At 31.2% G+C, this 26,291-nt stretch overlaps 2 protein-coding genes across 3 annotated transcripts in view; both read right to left on the bottom strand.

Moving 5' to 3' along the window:
- Window positions 1–416: 416 nt before the first annotated feature.
- LOC130447487 (putative inorganic phosphate cotransporter) lies at window positions 417–16,284 on the bottom strand. Its single transcript, XM_056784332.1, has 8 exons — window positions 16,118–16,284; window positions 11,062–11,192; window positions 9,812–10,130; window positions 9,526–9,746; window positions 7,266–7,415; window positions 5,900–6,032; window positions 3,525–3,775; window positions 417–1,156 (listed from the first exon to the last, which is right to left on the bottom strand). The coding sequence occupies exons 1-8, from the start codon at window positions 16,164–16,166 to the stop codon at window positions 959–961; spliced, it is 1,452 nt and encodes a 483-aa protein (XP_056640310.1). The 5' UTR covers window positions 16,167–16,284; the 3' UTR covers window positions 417–958.
- Window positions 16,285–18,714: 2,430 nt separating this feature from the next.
- LOC130447494 (putative inorganic phosphate cotransporter) overlaps window positions 18,715–26,291 on the bottom strand; it is a 48,416-nt gene continuing 40,839 nt past the window's right edge. For both annotated transcript variants that reach the window (XM_056784347.1, XM_056784355.1), the window contains 6 exons: window positions 25,055–25,373; window positions 24,625–24,845; window positions 24,124–24,273; window positions 23,928–24,060; window positions 21,369–21,625; window positions 18,715–19,534 (listed from right to left, as the gene is read on the bottom strand). In XM_056784347.1, the coding sequence (XP_056640325.1) occupies window positions 19,361–19,534; window positions 21,369–21,625; window positions 23,928–24,060; window positions 24,124–24,273; window positions 24,625–24,845; window positions 25,055–25,373 (1,254 nt within the window). In that variant the 3' untranslated portion in view covers window positions 18,715–19,360. The remainder of the gene's footprint in view (window positions 19,535–21,368; window positions 21,626–23,927; window positions 24,061–24,123; window positions 24,274–24,624; window positions 24,846–25,054; window positions 25,374–26,291) is intronic.

The raw sequence follows: 26,291 nt of genomic DNA, 5'->3' as shown, positions 1-26,291 counted from the left end.
AAATTTGAAGCATGCCGAATACTCAAGATCCCTTGGAGCGCCCGGGTAACAAATGAAGAAGTCCTGAAGAATGATAAAAGTAATGATAACCACATAAACTCGTGAACTACAGTACTTCGGCCACATAATGCGAAACGAATCCAGATATGGCATCCTGCAAGGGAAAATATTTGGAAAAAGAGGTCCAGGAAGAAGTCAAACCTGGCTTGGTTTAATAAAACCTCCCCTCATCATTCGCCTGGCTGCTGCAGAATGAAAATTGCCTTGATGAACGCCAACACTCGTCACGGCTGGGCATCACATGAAATAATGGAATTTTATTTTGTTTTTCAAGAATAAAGATCAAGATAATATATAAAAAAGTTGTTACTCAGCATTGAGAGGTTAAAGGTCAGGTATTAGAGTGTATAAAAACATCAGTATGTACATATTTATTCTAAAAACAATGTAAACAAAATAAATAACATTATTTATAACAAAAGGTTAGCTGAAAAATTTGTGAATTAATTTTTTTATCCCTAAACATCATCAACATTGACTTTGGTATTTAACAACAGTGTCTCATCTCTCCATTACAACGTTTACAAAGAGATAAGAGATCAAAAACAATGACAATACCCAGTATTATCAAAAAATATATTTTGTCAATAAAAACGCTGATTTATTTTAAAATAAAGAACTCATGAAAAATTAATATCTAATGTTGAAAGCTTACTATAATATTTCTAATGCCTATTTCGAAGTACAAATAATTTTATAAGTTAGAGTGTGGTTCTATATAAATTTTCATTGATTTAATTTGCAACTTTACTAGCATTAAAAATATTTTCAAAGACAGGCAAACTCAACTTTAAAATAAGCTTTCTATGTTACGTGATTCATTTCTTCGCAACCTTTTTAATGCTTTCAAAAATTCAAGGTTGTTTTTTCGTTAATACCATTTCAATTTGCACGATTTTCATGCTGTAGAAAGCGTTGAAATTTTTCGCAGAACTTTTATTTTAATATCATCGTCTTGTGGCGGAGTTGGTGGTGTCGAACCATTGAAGTTCCATTTTTGTACGTCTCCGGAAGCGAAGCAAATGTAGAAAATTGTTGCCAATAAGTAAAAAGTTGAAGTAGTACAAAATACAATGTTCCAAAGAGCCACGTCTGTCTATAATAACAAAATAAATTAAGCATCCATCGATTTTCATATAAATTAAACATAAAATTGAGAGACGTAGATACATGTGTTATATTATGTTTAAAAAGTACAAGAACACTCAATTGTTTTACGAAAACTGTAGTATTTATGGAATCTGTTATAAAATATCCCTTGTAATTTTAATAATGTCTGAAATAAGTCGAAATGTTAGTTTTCTTGAAACTATAATTTTCTGTCAAAAAAGATTTAAAATCAAGAAAACATATTAAAAAGTTAAAGAAGTAAAAAGTTAATTAATACTATATGAATACTATATGGTACAAAAAGACATGGTAAAAATTTTTTTTAATAAAATGATCTTTAAAGATTCTTGACAAAAATATGCAACGTATGGCTCAATACATTAGTTTCTAAAACAATTTTGTGTAAAAATATAAATGCGATAGATACAATATTATCTACATTTTCCATCGCAATATTAAAAGTATTAATTGTACACACCAGTTGCCGACTATTGTCTCTGCAACGCCTTGTTGGTTCGAAATTTTGAATTGGTCTCGTAACTGTAGATTTTACAAGGTCTGGCTATTAAATAACTGAGTGCCTAGAGGACGCCATAGACGGGTGGAGTAAAAAACGAGTAGTACGTTGGGTATCTAGATATTTTGTCTATGCATGTCGCAAAACACGTTTTCGTCACTATTGTAGTATTTGTGCAGTAGCTGTTTGAAACGAACGTGTTTTCTTCTCGTGCCGAAAAACATGTGTGATGAAAAATCGACCAAATTGTGCGTGCAGATCGTCGAATGAGAATCAAGATGATTGCCGAGGCTATAGACGCCGATAAAGAAACGGTTAGAAACATTTTACACGAGCAATTACACATGACAAAAGTCTGTGTGAGGTTGGTGCCAAATCTGCTCAGATTTCCTTTAAAGGTTAGAAAAGTATCTGCTTTAAAAGGGACCCGATATACGTCGATGAAAGCGGTAAAGCAATAAACGGCAAGTCTCCTAAAGGCGCTCGCCAAAGAAGACTTCCAGAACTTCTTCGATCAATGAACAAAACGTATGGAAAGGTGTGTGGCTTGGGGAGGGGAGTATGTTGAGGGGGGCATTCGAATGTAGAATAATTTTTATAATAAAACCCTTTTTCGTAACCAGTCAAGTTATTTAATAGCCAGACCTCGTAATTTAGGGTCTTGGTTTGGATAAGTTGTTTTGCTAACTGGCCATATTGCGTGCAGGGTAAATAAAAATATCTTATTATTAATCATTCATTTTTAATGATCCCTAGTAATTTCCTCAATTCTCTTCATATTACCACCGCTTACAAGTGCAAGTAGCTCTTCATATGACTTTCCGATTAATTTTGATCATATTGTTCAACCAGATTTGTTAGTTTTGTTTTTGGCAATCATAATAGAAGCGAAACACTTTACAATTGCACATCGAACTATATGCTTTTATATGCAAATTAACCAAAGTGTGCCCCTCAGGGCTCCTGTCATAAGTTATGTGACCTTAAATAATCAAATAGTTAAGTTAACCGAGTTAACCCGATCATGATCTAAATCAGGGCTTCTTAAACTTTTTTTTATAGCGACCCCCTTCATGCTTAGGAAATTTTAAACGACCCCCTCCTCCAAATAAACGTTCAGTTGAAAATCGAGGAACGAGTTGTATTTATTATTTTAAATGCTACTTCCATATTTTCATTTATAGGCCCTACGTAACAGTTTTGCATTGCCACTCTTTTCAAAAAATAGTTATAATAAAACTACAATAGTATTTTGTATGATTTTTATTTGCATTTATATTTGTACGTAGTGTGTATACTAATTTTAAAATTTTATTTATAATGATTGAAAAGTATCAGATCTTTGCGACCCTTTTTCAGTAGTCTCGCGACCCCCCTGGGGGTCGCGACCCACAGTTTAAGAAGCCCTGATCTAAATGTTTACTTACGTTTGGAAACTTGATGGAGTAATTGGGCCTTGTCATATGATCATTTATATCCTAATACAGGTGTGTACATTATATTAGTTGACAGGTTGTTTCGTTTGTTTTTTATACGTTTTAAGTTGTTAATTCTCTTTATATAGTTATATATGATTAATTTTTTTGAGCATATATATATATATATATATATATATATATAATAATTATTGAAACACCTCAAATATATCACACAACTGAATAAAGGTTTATAAACAGATGAAAAATAAAAGGCGTTCGGCAACTGTTCTGAGAGGATCCACAATTAGCTGATAGATGATCTATCCAATCCAGGAATATATTTTTCGAAAACACCACTGCGTAATATTTTAAATATTGTCTACATAGCGTCATAGTACTATGATAAATTTGTTACTTACCTCTTCATAACCACTTATATATATAAACAAATCAACAGCTAGTGGTGCTAATATAGAACAAACGGTTGCAGCGCTGTTAGTAATGGCCATCATAGTACCAGCGTGTACTGGAGATAAATCTATGTGGTTAATATTGAAACCGCTGTACTGTGCAGCGTTGAAACCCATGGCAATCACCAATACGGCAATCGTTCCCCATTTTGAATCGATCCAAATTAAGGTTAAAAGAGTTATCGCGGGACACCCTAATCCTGCAAATTAATATAAATGAAATTGTATGTCTCAAACCTTTTTTTAGAAACTATGATCAGGTTAACCCGAATCCCGTTCACTGTCCTTCGGACACTGAATGATATAATGCCATATAATAGGATTGTTTGTTTGTTTTTGCAACAAATTATTAGTTGCAGTGTTTCATTTTTATTGTTACAATTCCTGCTTTTGGTGCGGTTGTTGGCTGTGGTAGTACAAGCAATAGAAATATTGAATTTTGGGTTTTAGGAATAAAAAGATAGAGGACATATCAAAAGATAGACAGAATTTATGATCTAAGTCCCTCAATCGGGGTTATTTAAGCGAATTGTTCCAAATAGTTTTTATTAGATTAATCGCTTCGTTATACAACAGAAAGTTATATATTTGCATATTTTGAATATGTATAGTTGTCATTGTCACATTGTTGAACACATAGGCCTCTTGATAGATCTGTTATGTCCTTAGAAATCTCTAGGATAATGTCCCACCTAAAAATGCTAAAAGCTGATGTCGTTAGAAAAGTTAATCAGGTCCTTGGTTGAAACTTTTTGTTTAGGTTAGTGCTAGTGATATTTGCTTCTACTTGTTTTTAAAGTTGGTAGTTGTAGTAATGAGAAGCAGAATTAAGAATATGCCATATTGAGAAATAATAATTATTTTTAAAACTATTGATAACTTGGTTAAAAAATATATTTTAAAAAATCTAAAGAACATGCATTTAAAGCACATTAAACAAAAAAAAATTTTTGAAATAAGCTTAAAACAACACCGAAAGAAAAATACTTGTAGAGTGAAAAAAGCATCGGGGTCTCGATGTACGAGAAATATGGAACAAAGTGCTCCAACTTATTTCTAACTTTTTAGTTTGATGTGTTTTAAAAGCGTGCTTTTTAATTTTTCTTAAATATATTTATTTTTCATTTTTTAATTCGATTTATTGTCGAAAATAAATTTTTTTCTAGATCTAGTCATTAGTATTGTAAATCTCCTACAGAACACGGATGTAAAATTCTTCACGAACAACAACAGAAAATTTAAGATGTTAAATTGTGAATTAATATTGATGCAGGTATTATAGTAAATCTTCAAAAGTGGGCAGATAGTTGTAAAATTTGTTTCGATGTAAAAAGAAAATTTGCCAAAAAATTTTTTTTTCAGCTTGAACGGGAATTGAGCTCACGACCGGCTAATCCGGAGGTTGACGCATTAAGCCGGTCGAGGCCTACGAACGCAATTGAAGTGGTGGGATACACTAACAGTAATAAGAGTTACTAACAAGCTGACAAACTAACATAGAGGCGGAGCTAATAAACGAATGTTAATAAAGTTATAAATTAACGAACAAAACTAAACTAATAACAGTTTTTTGTAGGTTTAGTTTTAAATTTTAAAATTTTCACCGATAACAACGATCGAAAAGTCTGGTCAAAATCTCGTTCTGGGTTATGATCCGCAATCATCTGATAGTAAATCTACCTGATTTCTGAAAAACTATATTAAATACAGATTGGACTACAGTAAATATCCCAATACCTATAATTTTTTATTGGACATTTGTGCTTCAAGACAACCCCCTTTCTGTCTCCGTAATTTAGGGATGTACCATGCATGGAGCATTATAAGAAAAACATTTTTATACCTTTTACGAAAAAAGTTATTTACATAGCTTAAATAATTCATAATTTTTTAGTTGGTACTATTGGTAATTTATTGCCAAAGGATAATCAAATTATAATAATAAAATAATTATGAGTAGATTTTTCTATATCTCACTGGTATGCGAATGATTCTTGATATTCAATTTTTTGCATTCCAATTGTTGATAAAATTTTTTTTAGATCATCGGCAGATAAATGATTTTCCATATTTATGTTAATGAAAATTGAATTTAAGTGGTAAGTATAAAAACTATGACATCACATATCAGTAGACGAACATAGGTCAATTGGTGGAATAAGTATGAGTATACAAAAGTGGAAATGAAATGTTTTGATATTTTCAGTTTTTATTACTTTTCAACTCTAATTGGGGCATATATTCATTTCAGAATTTCTAAATACACTGTATGTTATGAACAAAACTATAATAATGAAGAATAATTTACATATACGTCAACTTACCAATTGTATTAAAGATCTTCCTACTAGTAATAAGCCTGACTATTTTTTTATCAACTATCATATCAGCTAGAGGACTGAAGACAAAAGTCATTACCCACATAACAAAGTATGGTAAAGCAGAGAGCAAACTATTCTGAAAAAGAAAAAAAACAGAATTGCAGGATTTTTTTCTCTTCCATTGACCATTTCTTTTAACGAATTCTCTTGATTTTTGCGATAGATGATAATATCTAACACACCTTATTATTAGCAGCAAATCTACTACATCTAAAAATTAATGGTCTATTTCCACCTTCCACCTCTAGCACTCATAATAGCGCTGATATAAATTTTTAAAAGTGTAATATATTCTTGCAACGCGCCATTCGCCTGCTGACGTCACCAGCGCCGATCGAGTTTCGCCCGACAAGCTACAGCAGCATCTACAACAACGTCGTTTTGTTTTACCATCCTATAGCGTCGTGTTGTATTCGACGTATTTTTTGTCAGGATGTCGAAGCCTGGTACTTTCATTTTTTCAATAGCATCTTCAAAATTTAAAAACTATTATTGCAACAATAATTAGTCTTAAAGTGTTACTTGTGATTTAATTCTCATGATGAAATCGTCAAAATGTGATATAGATATATTCTTTTTTTATAAAATTTCATTTTTTATGTAAGTTGGTTGACACCTTTTGCTAGTTATCAGGCAATAAATTAAATTAATAAATTCTAGGGATACTTAAACGTATAGAAAAATATAGTTTCCCTATTTCATTTTAATTATTTTATGATGAAAATCAGACTTTTTTACTCGAACACCATAGTCGAACATAATCGAAGTCAATTATGCTCTACATTAAATGTAATATATTTGTTTAAACTTCAACACTTGGTATCTCAAAATTAAGAGGTTCCGTGCACATAAAATCTTTTTGATTTCTTACCATGAGTATGTCATTCTATCGATCTGTCTGTTCATCTGATTCATCCTGCAATCACTCATTATTTGTGGCAAAATAAGTAGCCATTGCAAGAGAATCTATTTGGGGCAAGGTGTCTCAAGAACCACGAAGAAAACCCTGCTCCATTTTTATCGACAAACTCCTACATAATCGGCGCTGATGACGTAATACCTAATTGGAATTGGAAGCTTTGTAAGTTTGTTAATACTAACTCTATCGACTAACTCGTTAAAAAAGAGTATACTTTTTTAAAATTTTTCAAACCCATTGCTTCCATTCATAATGTTAATTAATTTTATAGTTTAACAAACTGGCAACAAAAAATTAATTTGAAGTGTGGTTCATAAATATAATTGAATGCAAGAATAGAAAAAAAAAAACGATGATGTATCCGTACATAATCATATATTTAACTCTTACCGAGGTTATGTTTTGTTTCAATATTTTTTCCATGAAACTTGGAATTTCAGTTAGTAAGGTCCAGAATCCCCAATTTTGACCACAGTGTGCTACAATCAATGAAATCATTGGTAGTGAGGTAAATATTGATTTCCATGGAGTTGGAACGTCCTAAAAAATGGGAGATTTACAATTGAATAAATTAATGATTTCTTTTTAAGTACAGATCGACCAGCATAGCTTAGTCTCTGAAAATTGGATGCGCAGTAGACTAGTCGGAGGAGTGGGGCGAGAGCTCATTAATGTCGAGGATCTCGTGCAGTCAACATCGATTAGTACAGTCAGTACAGAAATTATTTAGTGAACTGTTGTTCATAATTCTGTGTTAGTTACTTTGAAATAGTAAAGTGAAAAACAAGGTTTTGAGTGGACAAAGCAGAAAATTGTCAACAATGTTTTAAGGTTTATGCAGGCAGAAGCAACGGCAGGGGAAATAAGGATTCCTCTTGCGACGGTAAGGAGTATTGGTAAAAATAAGTCGAAATTTACTAATAATTATTTTTTATCATCGAAGAACGAGTAACAGAGGCTATAGGTGTATGCGTACGAACCGTAAGGAACATTAAATCAGAGATGAAAAAAATAGAAAAAGGTGAACAGGAAACGTTTTCAATTCCAAATAAAAAGAGAGTGAAACATTAAAACCTCACAATGGATGATGCTGATTTGGCTATTTTACGTAGGTGCATATTTAATTTCCATATCACAGAAAAAAGAGTTCCTACACTCAGAGTAATTCATAGAAATATCATTTGCGATATGGATGCAAAGAATCTTTGAGAAAAAGCATTCATAAACTTGGATTTCCATTGAGGAAGGTGAAAACGAACAGAAACATATTAATGGAGCGCCAGCCCATTCGACTACTGAGAATAGAATTCTTAAAAAAAAATGCCGACCTACAGAGAAGAGTGTCTATTATTTACATGAATGAAACTTATATTCATGCTACACACACGCACCAAAAAGGCTGGAGTGATAATACCGGATGGTTTGAAAAAACCTGTTAGTAAAGGGCAACGTTTAATCATAATACATGCAGGTGGAGAAAATGGATTTGTGCCTAATGCTTATATAAGATGGAAATCGAATTGCAATACAGGTGATTATCATAATGAGATGAATTTTGATAATTATAAGAAATGGATGTCAGTTGATTCCGAATTTGCCGACAAAAAGCGTTGTGGTTATCGACAATGCACCTTATCATAATAAACAAATCGACAAAATGCCAACGACATTGACCAAAAAAGTCGAGATGGTTCTCAAAGAGAAATATTCCATTTAATAAAACGATGCTGAAACCTGAATTATATGCTCTCATAAATAACTATAAGCCAAAACATAAGCGGTATGAAATAGATCTGCTTTCTCTAGCAGCAAATCATTCCGTGACTACCACCATATCATCCGGATTTGAATCCAATCGAATCAAAGAATTTTCCCCAGAGCAGTGGAAATCTCTTAGCAAAAGAATGAAGAAATTTGAAGGTGATTTCATGACGAATGAACCCATAATAGACATTATCGTAGATGATCTGTTTATTGATTTAAATGATGAGGATAGCAACACTGTAATCTAGTAATCTATCCGGAATCGAAGTACTACCTGATGAAGACCAAACTGAGATTGTGTAAACAGTGGGCGAAAAGTCGTATAATAATCTATAGGCAGTTGAACTCAAAAACTTCTCAAAAATTGTTAAATAATCCTTTAATCATTAAGTAATCATCAATTTAAAGGTTATCCATTTTCCCAAATACTGTCCTAATAATCCTCATAATCCGATATGTTTTAATCCTCAACTTTTATTTAAATGAATTTTGACTAGGATTACAATATAGAACATTCAATCAGGTAGAAAGGATATCACTATATGTTGTGACTATTAATCCATCTACAATAAATACTCTCTAGTGATTAACATATTATATTCTACTTGCGAATAAATAAGGATATTAGAATTCCTATCTTCTACTGTTTTATCGTTATCGTCAACCGATACCAAATTTGTTTCTACGTTGATTCAGGTACTGCATTCAATCAACGGTTTCGACTAAAATTCTTCTTTCGATTGTACTTCCCGGTGAAAGGGCGAGGTCCGTTTTTGTCGCACACTAACCCTGTTTATTGTATTAGAGGCAAAGCTATGTTGGTCGACCTGTACTTAACTGTTTCGTGCTTTTTTCTAATATAATTATGAATCATATCAAAACTTACAGGACTATCTTTTTCTGTCACAATTGAAGATTCTATGTATTGTTTTTCATCTGATGATATACTTTTATGTTTTGCAGGACTATCTGACCCGAATATTATCCATAAAATACTCCAACATATTCCCAACGCTCCGTATAAGTAAAATGCTGCTGGCCACCCATATTTTGAATCGGATATTAAGCCTGTTATGGGCATGGCTAGTACATTTCCTAATGCTTGACCTAAATAATAAAAATCGAGATTTAATTTTAATTTTTTTATACCTATTTATATAAAATCAACCTACCAGCATATACGCCACTACCCCATGTTGCTCTCTCAGTAGCAGGTGCCCAATGACTAAGTAAATTGTGAATAGATGGAACTAGAAATCCTTGTGATAATCCTTGTATGATTCTACATAATATTATTCCGCCATATCCGATCAATGCGCCCATATATGGTGTCAGTAATGTAAATAATGAAGTAATAAATATAGCCGCAAATAAAAATAATTTTGGACCGTAATTTTTCGCTAGTTGACCTGCTCCAATTTGTAGACAAATATATCCCCAAAAGAAAGAGGATAACATTATGTTCTTTTTACTTGCCCAATTCGGGTATACCTATAAACAACGATATTAAATGAGAATTTTTGAATAGCAATAAAGAAAATTCCAAAGAAATAAAGCTACAAACTTTTTACACTGATTTAGCTGTTCAATTATCAGGCACATAAACCAAATTAACAAACCGAAGAAGTGGTATACTCATGATTAAAAACTGAAACGGGATACATAGCGTCTATGTCTTAGTGTATGTACGTATAACTATGTACAAGAGTTTTTAATCGTCATTGTTGTAAACTGCATAAATCTCTTTGGTTATTCGCGGACTGCTGGATTGATTCAAAACCAAACTAGGATACGGAGAAGAAAACCAGAATCACTTAAGAATTATAATGCAATGAAGGACTAAACCTTGGACATTACGTTTAAACATTCTTTGGATCTATTCCACAACCTTTCAGCTGTCTTCTTTATCTAGCAAACACAAACATCAAATGTGATTTCTAGTCCATCTAGACTCATTTATCTTTATCTAACGTCGTATGAAGATACAGCTGTTGACTTTTGGGTCAATTCATATCTCAAAAACTCTAGCCGCAAACTTCAGATTTGATACATTTTATATGCCTAAAATTCTTAATTGTTAAACCTTTTTATATATAGCTTCTTGAAGAATCTTTATAATACTTATAAAATTTAAATCGAATTTTCTCGTTGACTCTCCTATTTTGAACCCTTGTTAAGAAAATAAAAAAATGAAGATGCAGGCTTAAATGTATCAATGTACGAAGGTGACAAGCGCTATCTATTTTAAAGAAATTTTTAGATAACGGTGAATTGATTAATGGAGATAAAATCACATCTTTAGTTGGATTTGGTGGAAGAATTTTTGGAATTATTCTAATTCCAAAAGGTTTTACAGATATTTTTATTAGCGTATAGGATAAAAAAACAAAATTGTTTCATAAAAATGCCGAAAATGCCTTACTGGATAATTCCTATCCTTTTTGTCATTACTTAAAATGGCTATTATGGCTACATTTAGAACTGTTCTCATTCCATAGGCGATGGTGCAAGCAGCAAACAATAATAAATACTGAATGTGGCGATATCCAAGACCTAGAAAAGAAATTTTATGCAAAAAGGATTTTTTTATTAGGAAAAGTGAGATGTAGTGAATTTTAAAAAACTAGAAATCATTGTCTGAAGATTTCATAGTTTTCTAAAAAAATCTTCATTGTAACAAAGTTATGTTGAAAAGCAGTGTTTTCATGGAAAAAACTGATTCATTAAAATGTTGGAAGGTTAAGTATATTAGATGAGCTAGAGTGTAAAGGCCTTTAATCTACCTTGGTATCACTTTGATCTATTGATTTGATGTGTACTCAGTACCAGTCAAGTAGCCTTGCCTACCTTGTTACCTAAGTAGGGAGCTTACCTCTTCTTGCTTTAAGAAAATTAAATATAAGTACCGTAGCCTTTGTCTATGAGCAGCCTCAGACTCACGAAGGAGGAGAACCTTTTGAAAATAGTTGGTATAATAAGATAGAAATCTTCTTGATTGTTACAGACCTGGGGATCTTATTCCATATTTCTAGTTTATTCTTGTTTTCCCATTTTTATATGACCATGACTTGATGGCTTTTGGGAAACCTATAAAACATGGTGGTCCTATGAACAACCTTGTCTCGTCTTTCTTCCCCAGGTAATCAGCTTGTTCATTGCTGCGCACTCCAGTGAGACACATTAGAGTAGTTTTGTTGTTTGCTCCCAGTGAGTTCAAATAGTGGATGTATTTCCATACTAACTTGTCTCAATTTTCAAGAGTCATGTGGTTGCTTGGAGGGCGTTTTAATATTTGATAAATATATTTGGGGTAGTTGCGTTGTACGTAATAAGCTGCGCGTATGTTACCGCTTGGATTACAAAAGATTGTGAGCTTATTGCAACAGATGATAGCTTGGTTTCTGGACCGAATATTTGTACTTCTATCTGTCCATTTTCCAATCTTTGCATTTGCTCCATGCTGTCAACTTGTTAATGAGATCACAATAACTAGGTAAAGTAAATTTAATAAGAAATCAGTTATTTCCGCAACATCTATAGTTTAAAAAGTCCACCAAGAAAAGGTTGATTATTATTTAGTAGGTTAATAACGAAATAATTAACAACTATAATAAATTTTATTGATAACTTGGAATTTTCATATATGGAATATTCATTTTGATCTGTCATATTCGAATCTCTCATTATTTTTGATACAAGTCCAAGTTTCAACAATCATATTTGTATTTGAATCAACTGTAATTACCTAGTAATGAACATATACGATTATGTAGCTAAGATTTTCATAAATTTTAGCGTTTTATCAAACGAAAGTGTATGTAATATGTAGTAGGTATATACAATGAAAGTTTGCGTCAACTGTTTGATACGACAAGAAGTAGATTTTTCAATTTCACTAATGCATTAATGTAATTAATGTTAAGTTTACAATAGCTTATGAAAAAAAAATGATAACATTGAATGAAACTGTCACTTCTGCAAGCCTGGTTCCTAGTGCAGTAGCTCGCATTTAGTGAAGTAATGTACACTTTGGCAAATATAGGAATGAATGTAAAATATCAACGCTCGTCAATGCGCGTTACTAGATGATGGTAGTAGGGATTAGTACGGACCCTCAAGCAGGTATACTTGACTACTATTGTCAGTTCTATTGTATCTGTTAGATAGTGAAAAGTACTGCGTGGGTACCTACTTTCATTGTTTTTACTGGATACCGAGATAGAATATATATTTTATTCTGGGGTACAGAATTTAGTACTTTGATTATTTACCGTACTAATTCACCAAGTGCATATTACCCTCTTTGTCATTCGAATACTTTCTCACTTTAACTTCGTGTCTATCGTACGTTTCTCGACATTCACTCCTGTATTTGCCAAACCGTACATTCTCAAGGCTTGTGATCATCACCTTTTTGTAACTAATTTTCGAAGAATAATTGTTGATTATTGAATAAAATAATCAGTTCTCCAATAATGAGATATTACTCAGCGAAAATTGGTTACAAAAAGTGGTGATCACAAGCTTTATGAATGTACATCGAGCTACTGTACTAGCGACCAGGCTTGCGAAAGTAACAATTTCATTTAATTCAAAATGAATAAAATAATCAATTCTCCATTTTTTTTTGGAATTAATATAATACATGACCATTTTAAGAATATCTCAACTGTTATCAGCTGATTAGTTATATTCAGGAGATAAGTAAATACTTCAATTGATTATAATACTTGCATTTATAAATTTACAAATCAATCATTTATTTAATAGATGTAAAACCGACAGATCACAAATGAGAAGAAGAGAAAAGGAGATACAATTTTGCGATTATTCAGATAGCAGCTAATTTGAAAAAATATTTGCTTTACATAATTATCAGAATAGTTATCAAAACGAAAATTTTTTAAGAACAAAGAAGGTGTCTAATCTTGATGTATCAATTATATTTCACTGTAATTACGTAGATTTTGTCTGCATCAGCTCTTAGAGGGTTTTTTGTATAAAAAGGTATTTAGGAAAAGTATTATTCATTCAATTGGATGGTTTAATTGTTATACTAGATATGACTCAGTGTATATAATAAAATATACCATTAAAAGGTGCTGAAATTTAATATAAAATCACGAAAAGCCCGTGGTTATTATATAGGATAAAAAGATAATTTACTAGAAATATATTCAGTATCGTTTCTGAAAGGAAATAGAGAGAGAGAGAGAGAGAAAGAGATAAATGCTTTATTGTCAAAAAATTGTTACAATAGTTTACACAGTAGAAGACTTTCCAGTAAATTATTGCGGAATTCGATTTCAATTGGCAAGTGATTGTGCATTTTTTTGCATTGTAAAATATAGAGCCCTTAACTAATTCTGAACGTGGAATAGGTAGGTAAAGGTCGTGCAACAATCTTTTTGAAATTGGAGAAGCGTGCCTACGAATTAGGCAAACGGATTTGAGGTAAATAAGGAAGGAAGAGTCAGAATTTTTAATCTTTTAAAGAAATCCCTGCTGTTTAGTCCGAGTAAATATCTAACAGCTCTCTTTTGAAGTTTGAAGATTCGCTCAAATTGAGGCGCACCACACGTACCCCAGAAGGGAAGGATATAACGGAGATGCGACTCAATAAGGACATAATGAACTGTTAAGGAGGTGGATAAGTTCAGTTCATTGGAAACTGGTCTCAGCGCAAAACAGGCGGCAATATGTAACTCCCATTTCAACGAATTGTCCACAACAAGCCCTAAGAATTTTATAGATTCAACGACGTGAATTGTGGTGTTATTTAATAAAAAAGGCTGCAATGTATTCTTATACGATAAAACTTTAGTTTTAGAAACGTTGAGACAGAGAAGATTAGAATCGCATTATGATTTAAGGGTGATTAGGTCACTAGATATGATCCTTTGAAGTGCCGTGAAATCAGGGTTTCTACCAGAGAAACTAGTGTGGTCTGCACATAGACATATTTAACTCTAATGTCTACATAGGCAATGTCGATTATCAACAGAAGAAACAAAATAGGGCCTAGTACTGAGCCTTGAGGCACTCCACATTCTATTCGCTTGCAAGAAGACATCGTTGTATGAACCATTACAAGCTGACTTCTGTTGGTAAGGTATGACTTAAACCATGCGAGAGGTGGTCCTCTGAAACCGTAGTACAGCAATTTGTTGATTAAAATATTATGATCAACACAATCGAAAGCCTTAGAAAAATCGCAAAAAGTTGCAGTGGAGTGATAGCTGTTAAGGCTAGAGTAGACATTATTTAGGAGGGAGAATATAGCATCATTTGTGTATTTGCTACTTAAAAACCCAAATTGATGGGCAGTAAGTATTTTATATTTAGAAAAAAATGATAAAAGCCTCTTTTTGACTAATCTTTCTATGATCTTAGATAATGTGGGAAGTAGTGTAATTGGGCGATAATTCGATGCTTGATTTTCATCCCCTCCTTAATACAGAGGTATAATCATAGCCGTCTTAAGGCAATTGGGAAAAGTGCCATTTTGAAATGAAACATTAATTAAAGTGGTAAGGTGATTTAATGTCCAATCGGGCAGACTCGAAAACATTTTTGATGCAAGTCCATCGGTTATGCTACAAAAAGTTTCAGACTGTCTCAAGATTTATTCTGATATTAAATAAAAATTCTACATCTCATTAAAAGAATAGAATTAGAAGAAGAAAGGCTAATAAGGATTTGGCTTACTCTAAAGTACCCTGGAGAATATAAGCCAGTTGTAAGAATGTAATTTAACAAGTACGGTCTATGACAAAAATCATCCGTTTTAATCTTCAGAATACAAATGTAATAGCAGCCTTATACTTTCAATGGAAGATATCGTATAATACATGTAGAACATAGGTATGTGGTACAGCATTTTTTGTTCAAAAATAGGTATTGTTTTAAACAAAATTCACACATGCCATCTACTTTACGATTCTGATCGTCCAAGATTATTCTGTGAATAATTGGTAATATAATTGTTTTTTTGTTAAATTTTTAAATTTATGAATGAAATATAAAACACAAAGCTACGAAATATCAGAGACAAAATTGATAATCGATTAAGTAATTGCCCAGTAGTCAATATAAATTGAATATTTATTATAACTTCAAGTTTGTTTTTAATATAATAGTATCACTTCTATTTAATGCATTATTTTGTCAAAAACAGTAACGTCCTGCTCAGATTTAATATCTGTTCTTACTATTTTTATAAATAACGTTATAATTAATTTCTTAAGGATCAACCTTTTTCCCTATTATAATTCTTAAAGCTTAAATCTAAAAATTTTGTAACCATTAAATGTATGCATTACTAACAATCCAATTATCAATTTGTTCAATTTTGATTATCTAGATTATTAGTGGAATTTACAGATACACGCGTGAGATAAATGATTTTACTTAATATGAATAAATAAGAAAAAAAAACTTTGAAAAATGTTTTAAATAAATTAACAAATCACTCCTACCAGATCTTTTGACTGCAACTTCAAATGTACCTTTTTCAATATTCTTCATGATAAATTTCTATATTTCTCTTCTTGATTTTCAGATCAGTTAGTACTTGAACAGACACCACAATAAAATCAAACGAGAATGTTTAAATATCTTATCTCATAAATTCACCACTTGTATTGATTTTTATAATTTATATGGATAACAATATGACCCATTTTTCATTTTTTTATTTATTCATTATGTGTTTAGCAACTTAGATATGAATAATTTTTTAAATCCTCTAGAAATCAAAACACAATATAAATTTCACAAATAAATTACTTCTACATAACAAGTTTTTTTAGTCATAACTTCAATATAACAATTTTACCTGATACTTATATATATATAATGAAAGAAAAAAACGTAAAATCGGGTCAGTACACCGCGTTAGAATATAAACGCTTGGTCACAGAAGTCTAGTCTCATTCCAATTCATTGTGCAGAAAATAAGAATAAACGAATACAAATATTAAATGAAGAAACTAGTTACGAAAAAAGGTTTTATCATAAAAATTATTCTACATTCGAATGCTCCGCTTCAATATACTTTCCTCCCCTCACCACACACCTTTCCATGCGTTTTTTCCATTGATGGAAGCAGTGCTGGAAGTCTTCTATGGTGAGTGCAATTAGGAGCTTTGCTGTTTTTTGCTTTACCGCTTCCATCGACTCAAATCGGATCCTTTTCAAAGCAGATATCTTTCAAACCTTTCAATAAAATCTGAGCAGACCCGTTGGCACAAGAGCTTTTGGTCAGGAGTCAGATTTGGCACCAACTTCGCACAGACTTTTGTCATGTGTAATACAACATGTAAAATTTTTCTAACCGTTTCTTTATCGGCATTTACAGCCTCGGAAATCAACCGGATGCTCATTCGACGACCAGTCACAGTCACAGGGTGACCTCTCTAAAGAGCTTACACACCTATTAATATAAAATTTTTCAACTAATGATTGTCTACCACGAAAAATGATCCAGCGGGAAATTTTACATATATTCCGTAACTAATAAAATAATAAGAAAATTTAAAAAATGTATTCACCAATAAACATGGAAGCATTTAGATTGTTAAATGTAAAATTCGAAGGAAATTAGTAGAGGTAATACCTAAAGGTTATAGACTACAGTTACGTATGTCGAATGCCTCACGAATCTTCTTACATTTAGAAGAAATAGCAAAGATAATGGCAGGCGAGAGTTTACGCTTTCCTCCACGTCCCAGTACAATCAGCCAGTGACGCCGTTTTAAGTGATATGAAAATGAAATACTGCAGGGAAAATTTTTAAAACGTCGTAAATTTCTTTAGAGTAAAGTAAGTGAACGTATAAAGGAAATTGTGTAAATTGAATTATAAGATATTATAGAGTACCTGGCATAACTATAGCTACTGATATTAATTGAGGATTTCCAATAGAAACGGAAAAAGATTTCCAAGAAACTTTAGACTTATGTGAAAAATATAAGTTCCCTAGTTTGTTTATTAATTAGTTTTATCCTCGATCGGGCACTCCGGCGGCTTTACTTGCAAGAGTTTGAGGTTAATCGGTTTTTATTTTCAGATTAACTGAGTTATTTCACTCATATTCTCATTATGAACATAAAATAGGGGAGGTTCAAGAAGTTCTAGCGACTGAAATATGTCACGATAAAAAAAATTATGTAGCACATAAAAAATTTTACGAACAAGTTTTGATATAGTTAAAAGAGGAATATTTGGGGAAATTAGTGGAAATTCGAGTTGTGGAAGCTTCAAAGTTTTGTATGATCGGGGAACCAATTAATGATGTCGTTATGCACAGTTTGAGGGAACCGTTGAAAAAGGAATCGTGTCGGGCGTTGGTTTAGAAGAGGGTATGGATAATAAATGGTTGTATGGACTAATAGTACTGTTGACATCGGTTTTATTTAGGATTTTATGGAATTATAATTATGCATAGGACTTTTTGTAACTAAAACGATAATGTATTCACCTATTACTCGTATTTTTGTTGTATGATTGGGTCTACAATTCTTGTTGATTTAAATCACTCTAGATCACCCCATTATACGTATAAATTTTCGTCTTCAGGTAAATAGGAACAAAAGGCATATTCCTAACAGAACAGCCCACTTTATCGTTTATTAGTTAAAGTAATTTTGCCCACTGAAATTGTTTTTTGCGGGAGGAAGTTCATTGGTAGGACAAATGTTATTAATCTTCGGTCTTTGAAGACGATTAATTGTAACGGTAGTGTAAAAAGCGAACAGAGTCAGGCTTTTTTACAGTCAAAATCGATTTCACAAAGAATTATTCCTTACGAGTTTTTATATTGACTATGTGTAAAACAATTTTGCTGTAAGCTTATCAATATCACTTTTTCATTTGAAAACTGTACAAGTTTAGAAACTTGTTTCTGGTATTTCCCATTTATATCTTTACAATTGTATGTCAGCTCCAGTTTTACATTTTCGGTATTTTCAAATTGATTCAGCAACTATGTTTATGGTTCTGATTCGTTGAGTCATACCAAACAACATCGTTCTCGTCGATTCATTACCTTAACAACATAAATAAAACCAAAAGATTATATAAAATTCATCTTTATTGTAAAAAAATCTTTTTTGGTTACATTTGTGCATTGATAATAAAGTTTCATACAATTCAAAAATTTTTATTATTGGTTGAAGAGTTCTCAATATTTTTAAGTAAAAATGAAACAGCAAGAATTGCATGAACTATTCTAACAATCAATCTAAATATTATTTAACAAAAATTTATAAACCTACAAATAAATCAGTCCAGTATATTATTTTCCTGTTATAAACAAGTTATTCTTTGGTTTACAATTCAATCATAATATAGCATCTCTTCTTTAATATAATTCGTTATTTTATTCTAGAATTATGTAGATAAAAATACACAAATGTAGCACAAAATCAAATTCCCAGAGCAAGTATAAAAATTTGGACTATAAGGAACAGTTCATAGTACCATCAAGTCTTTCTTTATCTGGTAAAAACTGCCTTAGGGTTTTCAAATAGAAAAATATGAAATTTTCTCTAAAAAACTTTAAAATAAATAATTTCTGTTCTAAAAAACCTTATCAAATAAAAACCGTGTAAGTCCGAAAATGAATAAGACATTTCAACAAAGACAATTACTAATAGTAATTTCGACTTTGGTCTATTAACTATTTTGATTTTTTTCCTCGACACAAAAAAATGTAACCATCAAGTACCATTCTGATACATGGGTTCTTTCTCTGGTACATTTTCTTCTTGTTTTGGTCGCTTATCATTCCATTTTTGAACCTCTCCTGATGCTCCGACAGCATAAAAGATACCCGTTGTGATGAACAGTACTGACGCAGTTATGAAAACAATATTCCACAGTTGTTTATCACTCTGAAAGAAAATTCTCTCATAAAAATTGTATATATATAATTATATTTCGTCATTTATTCGTCTTATATTGCATAATCTTTTGTTTAAATATAGAAAAAAGTTTATTCAATTAAAATGAACTCTAATTTCAATTGAAATTAATCAAGTTACATGATGTAAAAATTACAATAATATACAAGAAATGCTTAATATTGCTAAGGTAATGAAATTGATAAGAGTTAATACTTTAAATGACCCTATTGTATATAACCATTATTCTAAGATGAAGTTTTGAGAGATATATACATTTTCAATTAATTTACACATAAATCTTACCAAACCCTATACATAAAATGTGGGTAAAGTTAGCCCAGCCTTTTTCGAAATTAAAAAAATAAAAGTTGTGCTGAGAAACAATTTTTTTTAACATTGGAAGTTCTAAGAGCTGTTAAGAAATTCCAGCCATTTTCGAATTTCAAAAAAACAGGGTTCAGTTGTGCTAGCTTTGTGATACTAGAGAAAAATTGGAGAAATTAATTGGTTTGTCAACCACTTTTTCATTCGACACAGGAATTTTTTATCGCAAAAGTGAAGGTTGTGCTAGCATCCTAGGGTACTCAGCAGGAAAAATTATTTTATTGAAATTAATGATTAAACTTCGGGTTTTATAGGGGCAATAAAGTTCACCACCTTTGTACTCGATACAAAAATTTTTTATCACAAAAGTAATTGTGATGTTTAGTTGTGCTAGCATCCTAGGACACTAGAGCTTTAAACATTTGTTAAATTTATTGTATACCTTATGCCATCACATATATTTTTTTCACAATTATAATTATCATGATTATGATAATTATAATGATCATAGTTCAAATTTTAATAATACTCCATTTCCAATGGCACAAGAAATCTAACAATTGAAATTATGAAACTAAGACCAAGGCCAAAACTGTGCTAAATTAACTACGTCATTCATAGGCAAATGAAAAAGATACCCATGTAGTTTCCCATGTAAAGACGGCATCGAGCCAGGATAAGATACATGGCCACATGGCTGTATATATTATAAACCAATGAGGATAAGTGAAGAGAAGAAAGAAAAGTTTTATTCGATATTAATAAATAAATATTCCTACGATGCATCACGATTATTTTTAAATTTTTAGCATCCTGAATAATCACGCTCGTATAAAGAGTATCTATACTATATAAAGAGTAGTTTTAAGTAAAAAAAGAAGTTTTTTTGAATCTTTTATCAGTTCTTAGAACTTAGGGTTAAAGTAAAATTTTCATCTATAACAATGTTGTTATAATTCTTATAATGAACATTATAATTACTAGTACATCAAGGCATATTACCTACTTGTTTTATTTCTTCATCTAAGACTTCGAAGATATTATATAAAATTGCTAGTTAATGTGATTATTTTTGTGTCATTTATCTCTTTGTCAAGATTGAATTGACATTATAAAGAGGATTTGTTACTGTAACATATATACATTCCTTGACAAGATAATTATCCCTTCGTGCGGAATCTATATATATATATATATATATATATATATATATATATATATATATATAGAAAATTATATATATATATATATATATATATATATATATATATATATATATATATATATTATATTTTGACTAACGTCTAATAACTTAAAAAGCCTTGATAAAGCTCAAATAAAAGATAAATAAACAAATTAAAATACTCTTAGAGAGTTTTATTTCCTCAACACCATTCGTAATTTCGTACTAAGGACAATAACATCAAAAAAGACATGATTTCATCCAAAATTTGTTAAATTATCATCCAGTCAATAGTAAAATATCCAAAAAACTTACTTCTTCATAACCTCCAACTTTTTTGAACAGATCCACAGCCAAAGGAGCTAAAATTGCAGCTACATTTCCTATAGCATTTGTAATTCCCATAAGAGTACCCGCATGATTAGGGGCAATATCTATATGATTTACGTGAAACCCGATAAGAATAGCAGTATTAACGCCAACTGCCACTACCAACATGAATACTGTTAAGGCTCTCTCTTCGGAACCAATGAAACAAAGAACAATAAGGGCAATACCTGGTATGAATACACCTAAAATGAAACAAATAAGAACGTATTAGTTCATTTGAACAGAAAGTAGATACATTTGATTAATTTATTGCTGCACTGACAACTAGTTGGCTTTAAAAGTTTTTTTTTATATATAATACTAATGAAGATTCGGGATATCATAAATTTTTAGCGCAGATTAGTTGTCAAAGAGCGGAAACACCCTCAAATATATCCGAATATACTGTAGATTTAGAAATTCGAGAACAAAATATATATACCGAAATTTAAGTTTTACAGTACTGAGGACCACTAAGTATATAACGTCCATTATAGTTTTACGATAATTAAAAAAAACATGTAGATTAAGAAAAAATATACTTGGTTGTTCTTAGCGATTCTTGACAAACTACAACTTAATATTTTTCATATAGATACCCTGTTTGTAGCAGTTTATTTCTTTTTTTTAAGGAGTCCTGAAAAAACAAACTATTGGAGCCCTGATGATTTGAAAAATTTTTTTAAACAAAAATATTGTTCCTTACAAAACCCGTTAGGTCTGATACATTTTGAAGTGTAATTGAAGGATGCTCAGTTAACATTGAATTGAATTGGACCTCACAGTTCTTGATACCAAATATACGTTTTGAAAATATTGGAATCTAGATTAGTGATTTCTTTGTATTATGGTAAATGGAATCGATTGAGGGTATTAAAGTATTATTGAAGAAAATATGTTGTGTGCAATAAGTAGCACACAGGGTTGTCGTATCCTTGGTTGCTAAATACGGTACATCTACCTTCCCTCCACTCGGAAAAGAAAGAGCGGAAAAATCTTCATGGAAATAAAGAAACATAAGGTTAAAAAATAAACTTTAAAACGTATTTTTTCTAAAATGTATTATCTGGATCTTGGTATTAATATAAATTTTTAACCAAATTTCAATTAAATTATTAATATATAATAATAAACAAACGAAAATGAATCAACTTGATTATTTAAAAAAATGATTTGTTTTAAGCTCGTTTTATTTTGATCAAAACAGTATTTTAACCAGATATTTAATATTTTTTCTTTTTTCAATAGAAAATTTTTTAAGTGAAACTCTTGTCTGATCAAAGTTTATCTTCTTTTTTTTAAAAAAAGGTATTAAAATTCAGATTTGCATATCTTGATTCATTCAACAGAATAATTTTAAATGAATAAGATAAATATTTTAAATTATGTTATTCAAACATATGTTATTTTTGGGTAAGAATTTTTCATGAAAATGTTTAAACAGTATGTCCCATAGAAATAAAGCCACTGTGATTGTGTGTCATAACTGGAAATGAAAGAAATCAGGAAGAAGGAAACAAACAAAAGTCTGTACAAAAATACTCCCTGCTATGCGAACAGAAAAAAAAGTGAATGTGTCAAAAAATAGGAGGAAAGTGTCCCATCGAAATAAATACAATACTGTTAATAGTCAATATATTCACCAAGTTTGTATATATTTGGAATATCATTTACCAATTACTGGAAGGCATTAGCAAGCCCCAGTTTTCAATGACTATGATCTGTCTAATATTGGAGGTCAAGGGAAGTGTTAATAAGAAGTGAACTAACGCTTATTGTAATTGTGATATAATTTCCACTTCCAATCATAAAACTTATGTTTAAATTCATATGGCAGTCATAAACAAATGAAATAAGTGTTTCTTAGCACTATCGTTAAATTAAAAGTACATACAATATTAGATGCAAAAAAGGGGCTTAGAGACCAATTTGCAAAAAAAGGGACTTTGAGACAAATTAGCAAAAAAGGGACATTTAGGGATTTAAAATAAAAAAGAGACTTTTAGGAACTTCATTATGAAAAGGTATGACTTTCTTTTTAGTAATAGCTGCGATATTCTAGCATGCAGAAGGATATGAGCTTAATATTTCCGAGAAATTGTGAAAGTAAACCAAAATGTATGTGGAATATTCCTACAAAACCATTTGAGTGTTAAAGATTTAGTCAGACATGGTTGCATAATTGCCACAAATAATTATCACTAATTGATATCAGTCATTGAAAAGACTTAATACTTGTTTATATGTGTTTCATATTTATTTAAGAATTTAGTATTTTTTTCATAAATAGCATTTATAAAATATTAAGTTAATCTTAACGCAAGCATATTCCTTCTTAAATATAGGAAAAAAATTATTTCATTCAAGCAGCACAAATTATATTACAATTATTTGCTTAGGAATATTTTTAGAAAACCTTTTTTTTGTTTTGTGCCGTCTGAATTCGGTAAATAATACAAAGTGATTCCAGTTACAAAAAAATCATTTTAGGGCATAGGTTCATACCTATACTGTTAAATATTTTTCTACTAGCACCGACAGATGTGATCTTATTGGTAATAAGGTAATCAGCAATAGGACTCATCACCAAATTCAACAGGCAATAGATAAGATATGGTAGAGCGGACAAAGTACTGTTCTGTAAAAAAATAATACGTTGTATATTTTCTAAAACCCTATATTCTTTCTATCCAACACTTACCGATGCAATGTCAAACTTTAAAATTTTGTCCATGTACGTTGGTATTTCTGTAAGCAACGTCCAGAAACCCCAGAGATCACCGAAGTGGCAGATTAAAATTGCCCAAAATGGTACGGAAGTCAGGATGTCTCTCCATGGAGTCGGCAGTTGCTAAAGTAAATAAAAAATATTAAATTGTTACTAAAACTTAAACATACTTAAAACCAGCTTTTCAAACTAAGTCCCGATCAATTTGTCATACCATTTGTATTTTTTTTTAATAATGGGATATATTCAGAACACAGTATGAATGATGTATCCCTCTAATTTTTGTCAGAGATACTTTTGTTCTGAAAATCGAGATCTCAACTAATATTAACTCAAGTAACAATGTTAAATTGTACATTAAGAATTTGACATTTTTTGAATTGATCTCCATGAATTCTGAAGATACTGCAGGTGTCAAATATTTTCAGCTACATGATTTCAAATTTCATTTTTATAATTTTTTACTATACATACCTCCTTCTTTTTGTTGGAAACAACACCGTCTTGGATGAATTTAAGTTCCTCCGGTGAAATAGTTTTATGATGGTGAGGGCTATCTAAACCAAAGAACATCCAACAAGCAGTCCATGTGAATCCGATGCCTCCGAGTAGGTAAAATACCGTTTGCCAACCCAATTTTGAACCAGATATGTATCCGACGATTGGCATAACGATAACAGTACCAAGTGGTCCGCCTGTAAAATTTTATCATTTTAATTAGATTTTGCGTTATCGATAACTGAAGATCCTTAAAAGTTTGTTTTTCAGCATCATAATAGTTTCAATGAAATAATAATCTCTAATTCTCCTTGGAATATGTTTGAAAATTGAATATGTTGATATAATATGACAAACATTGATTTAAAACTAGATTATCTACTATATTAATAAACATGGTACATACCTGCATAAACAAATCCAGCAATTTTGGCTCGGCTACTTAATGGGACCCATGCGCTAATTAAATGATGAATTGATGGGTATATGAATCCTTGCATCAGTCCTTGTATTATCCTACATACCATCACACCAATATATCCAAAATAAGCCCCAAAAATAGGAATGAGTATTGAAAATAATGAGCAAATTATTATGGCCCCCGATAGAAACAATTTAGGACCAAACCGTTCGGCAAGTTGGCCTGCTGGGATTTGAGTCAGTACGTAACCCCAAAAGAAAGATGATAACATCACATTTTTGCTTTCCGACCATTCTGGAAAAGTCTGTAAAAAATAATTATAATACCAAATGAGTTTTTGAACAAATATCATTTTTATTTATTTTGAATACATGTAAATACAAACATGAAAAAAATAACGCAATGAAAAATGTAATTTTAGTTTTACATGAATACGATGTATCATATATCTATTCTGTCTATATGTCCCAACCAACGGAGTTTTATTGCCCTCACTATAAAACTGATATCTGCCTGACCATATAACCTTTAATCTCGTTCTTCTTCTCGTTCCACTCGTATCCCTACAAAATTTTTTTCTTAACACTCATCTCTCCCATGCATTTAGCCAGTTTTCCTCTTTTTTTCTCATGACCCACATTACACAATATTTTGTCGATTTCTTTAATTTCGTCTCCTTTACTTGTTACTGTCACTCCTAGGTATTCAAACTCTTGTACTTTATCAAACCGGAACTCTTTGTTTTGGTCTGTTGTGATTATTAATTAATTTTTACTGTCTCTTCAAATAGTGAAAACATTTTCTGTAGTTCCTGTTTTGTTTTGGTTAAAAGCACTACGTCATCTGCGTATGCCAGGACTCTGCCTTTTGGTATTATAAATCATTCCTTGGGATCGTAGTCCACTATCCTTGATAATCACCTCTAGTAGGATGATGATGCAATGTATCTGATAAAGATTCTTAGTGATATCTTCAAAGATTGATGTGAAAGTAAAATAAAATATCTGCTTTGAAAGGGATCCGATTTGAGTCGATGGAAGCGATAAAGCAAAAAACGACAGAGCTCCTAAACGCACTCACCAAAGCAGACTTCCAGCACTGCTTCGATCAATGGAAAAAACGTATGGAAAGGTGTGTATCGAGGGGAGGAAAGTATATTGAAGGAGAGCATTCGAATGTAGATTAATTTTTATAATAAAACCCTTTTTCGTAACCAGTCTCG

The sequence above is a fragment of the Diorhabda sublineata genome, chromosome 1, assembly GCF_026230105.1.
Source record: "Diorhabda sublineata isolate icDioSubl1.1 chromosome 1, icDioSubl1.1, whole genome shotgun sequence".
In the NCBI taxonomy this organism is placed as follows: Eukaryota; Metazoa; Arthropoda; class Insecta; order Coleoptera; family Chrysomelidae; genus Diorhabda; species Diorhabda sublineata.
The sequence above is the reverse complement of the archived record's forward strand: the minus strand, read 5'-3'. Positions and strand labels throughout refer to the sequence as shown.

Excerpts from the sequence above, each read along its gene's own strand:
- LOC130447487 (XM_056784332.1), bottom strand. The coding sequence starts at position 16,166 with ATGAAGAATATTGAAAAAGGTACATTTGAAGTTGCAGTCAAAAGATCT. Across the intron at positions 9,747-9,811 it reads GGGTAGTGGCGTATATGCTG|GTCAAGCATTAGGAAATGTA; the intron begins GTAGGTTGATTT and ends TTTATTATTTAG. Across the intron at positions 6,033-7,265 it reads TGAAACAAAACATAACCTCG|AATAGTTTGCTCTCTGCTTT; the intron begins GTAAGAGTTAAA and ends TTTCTTTTTCAG.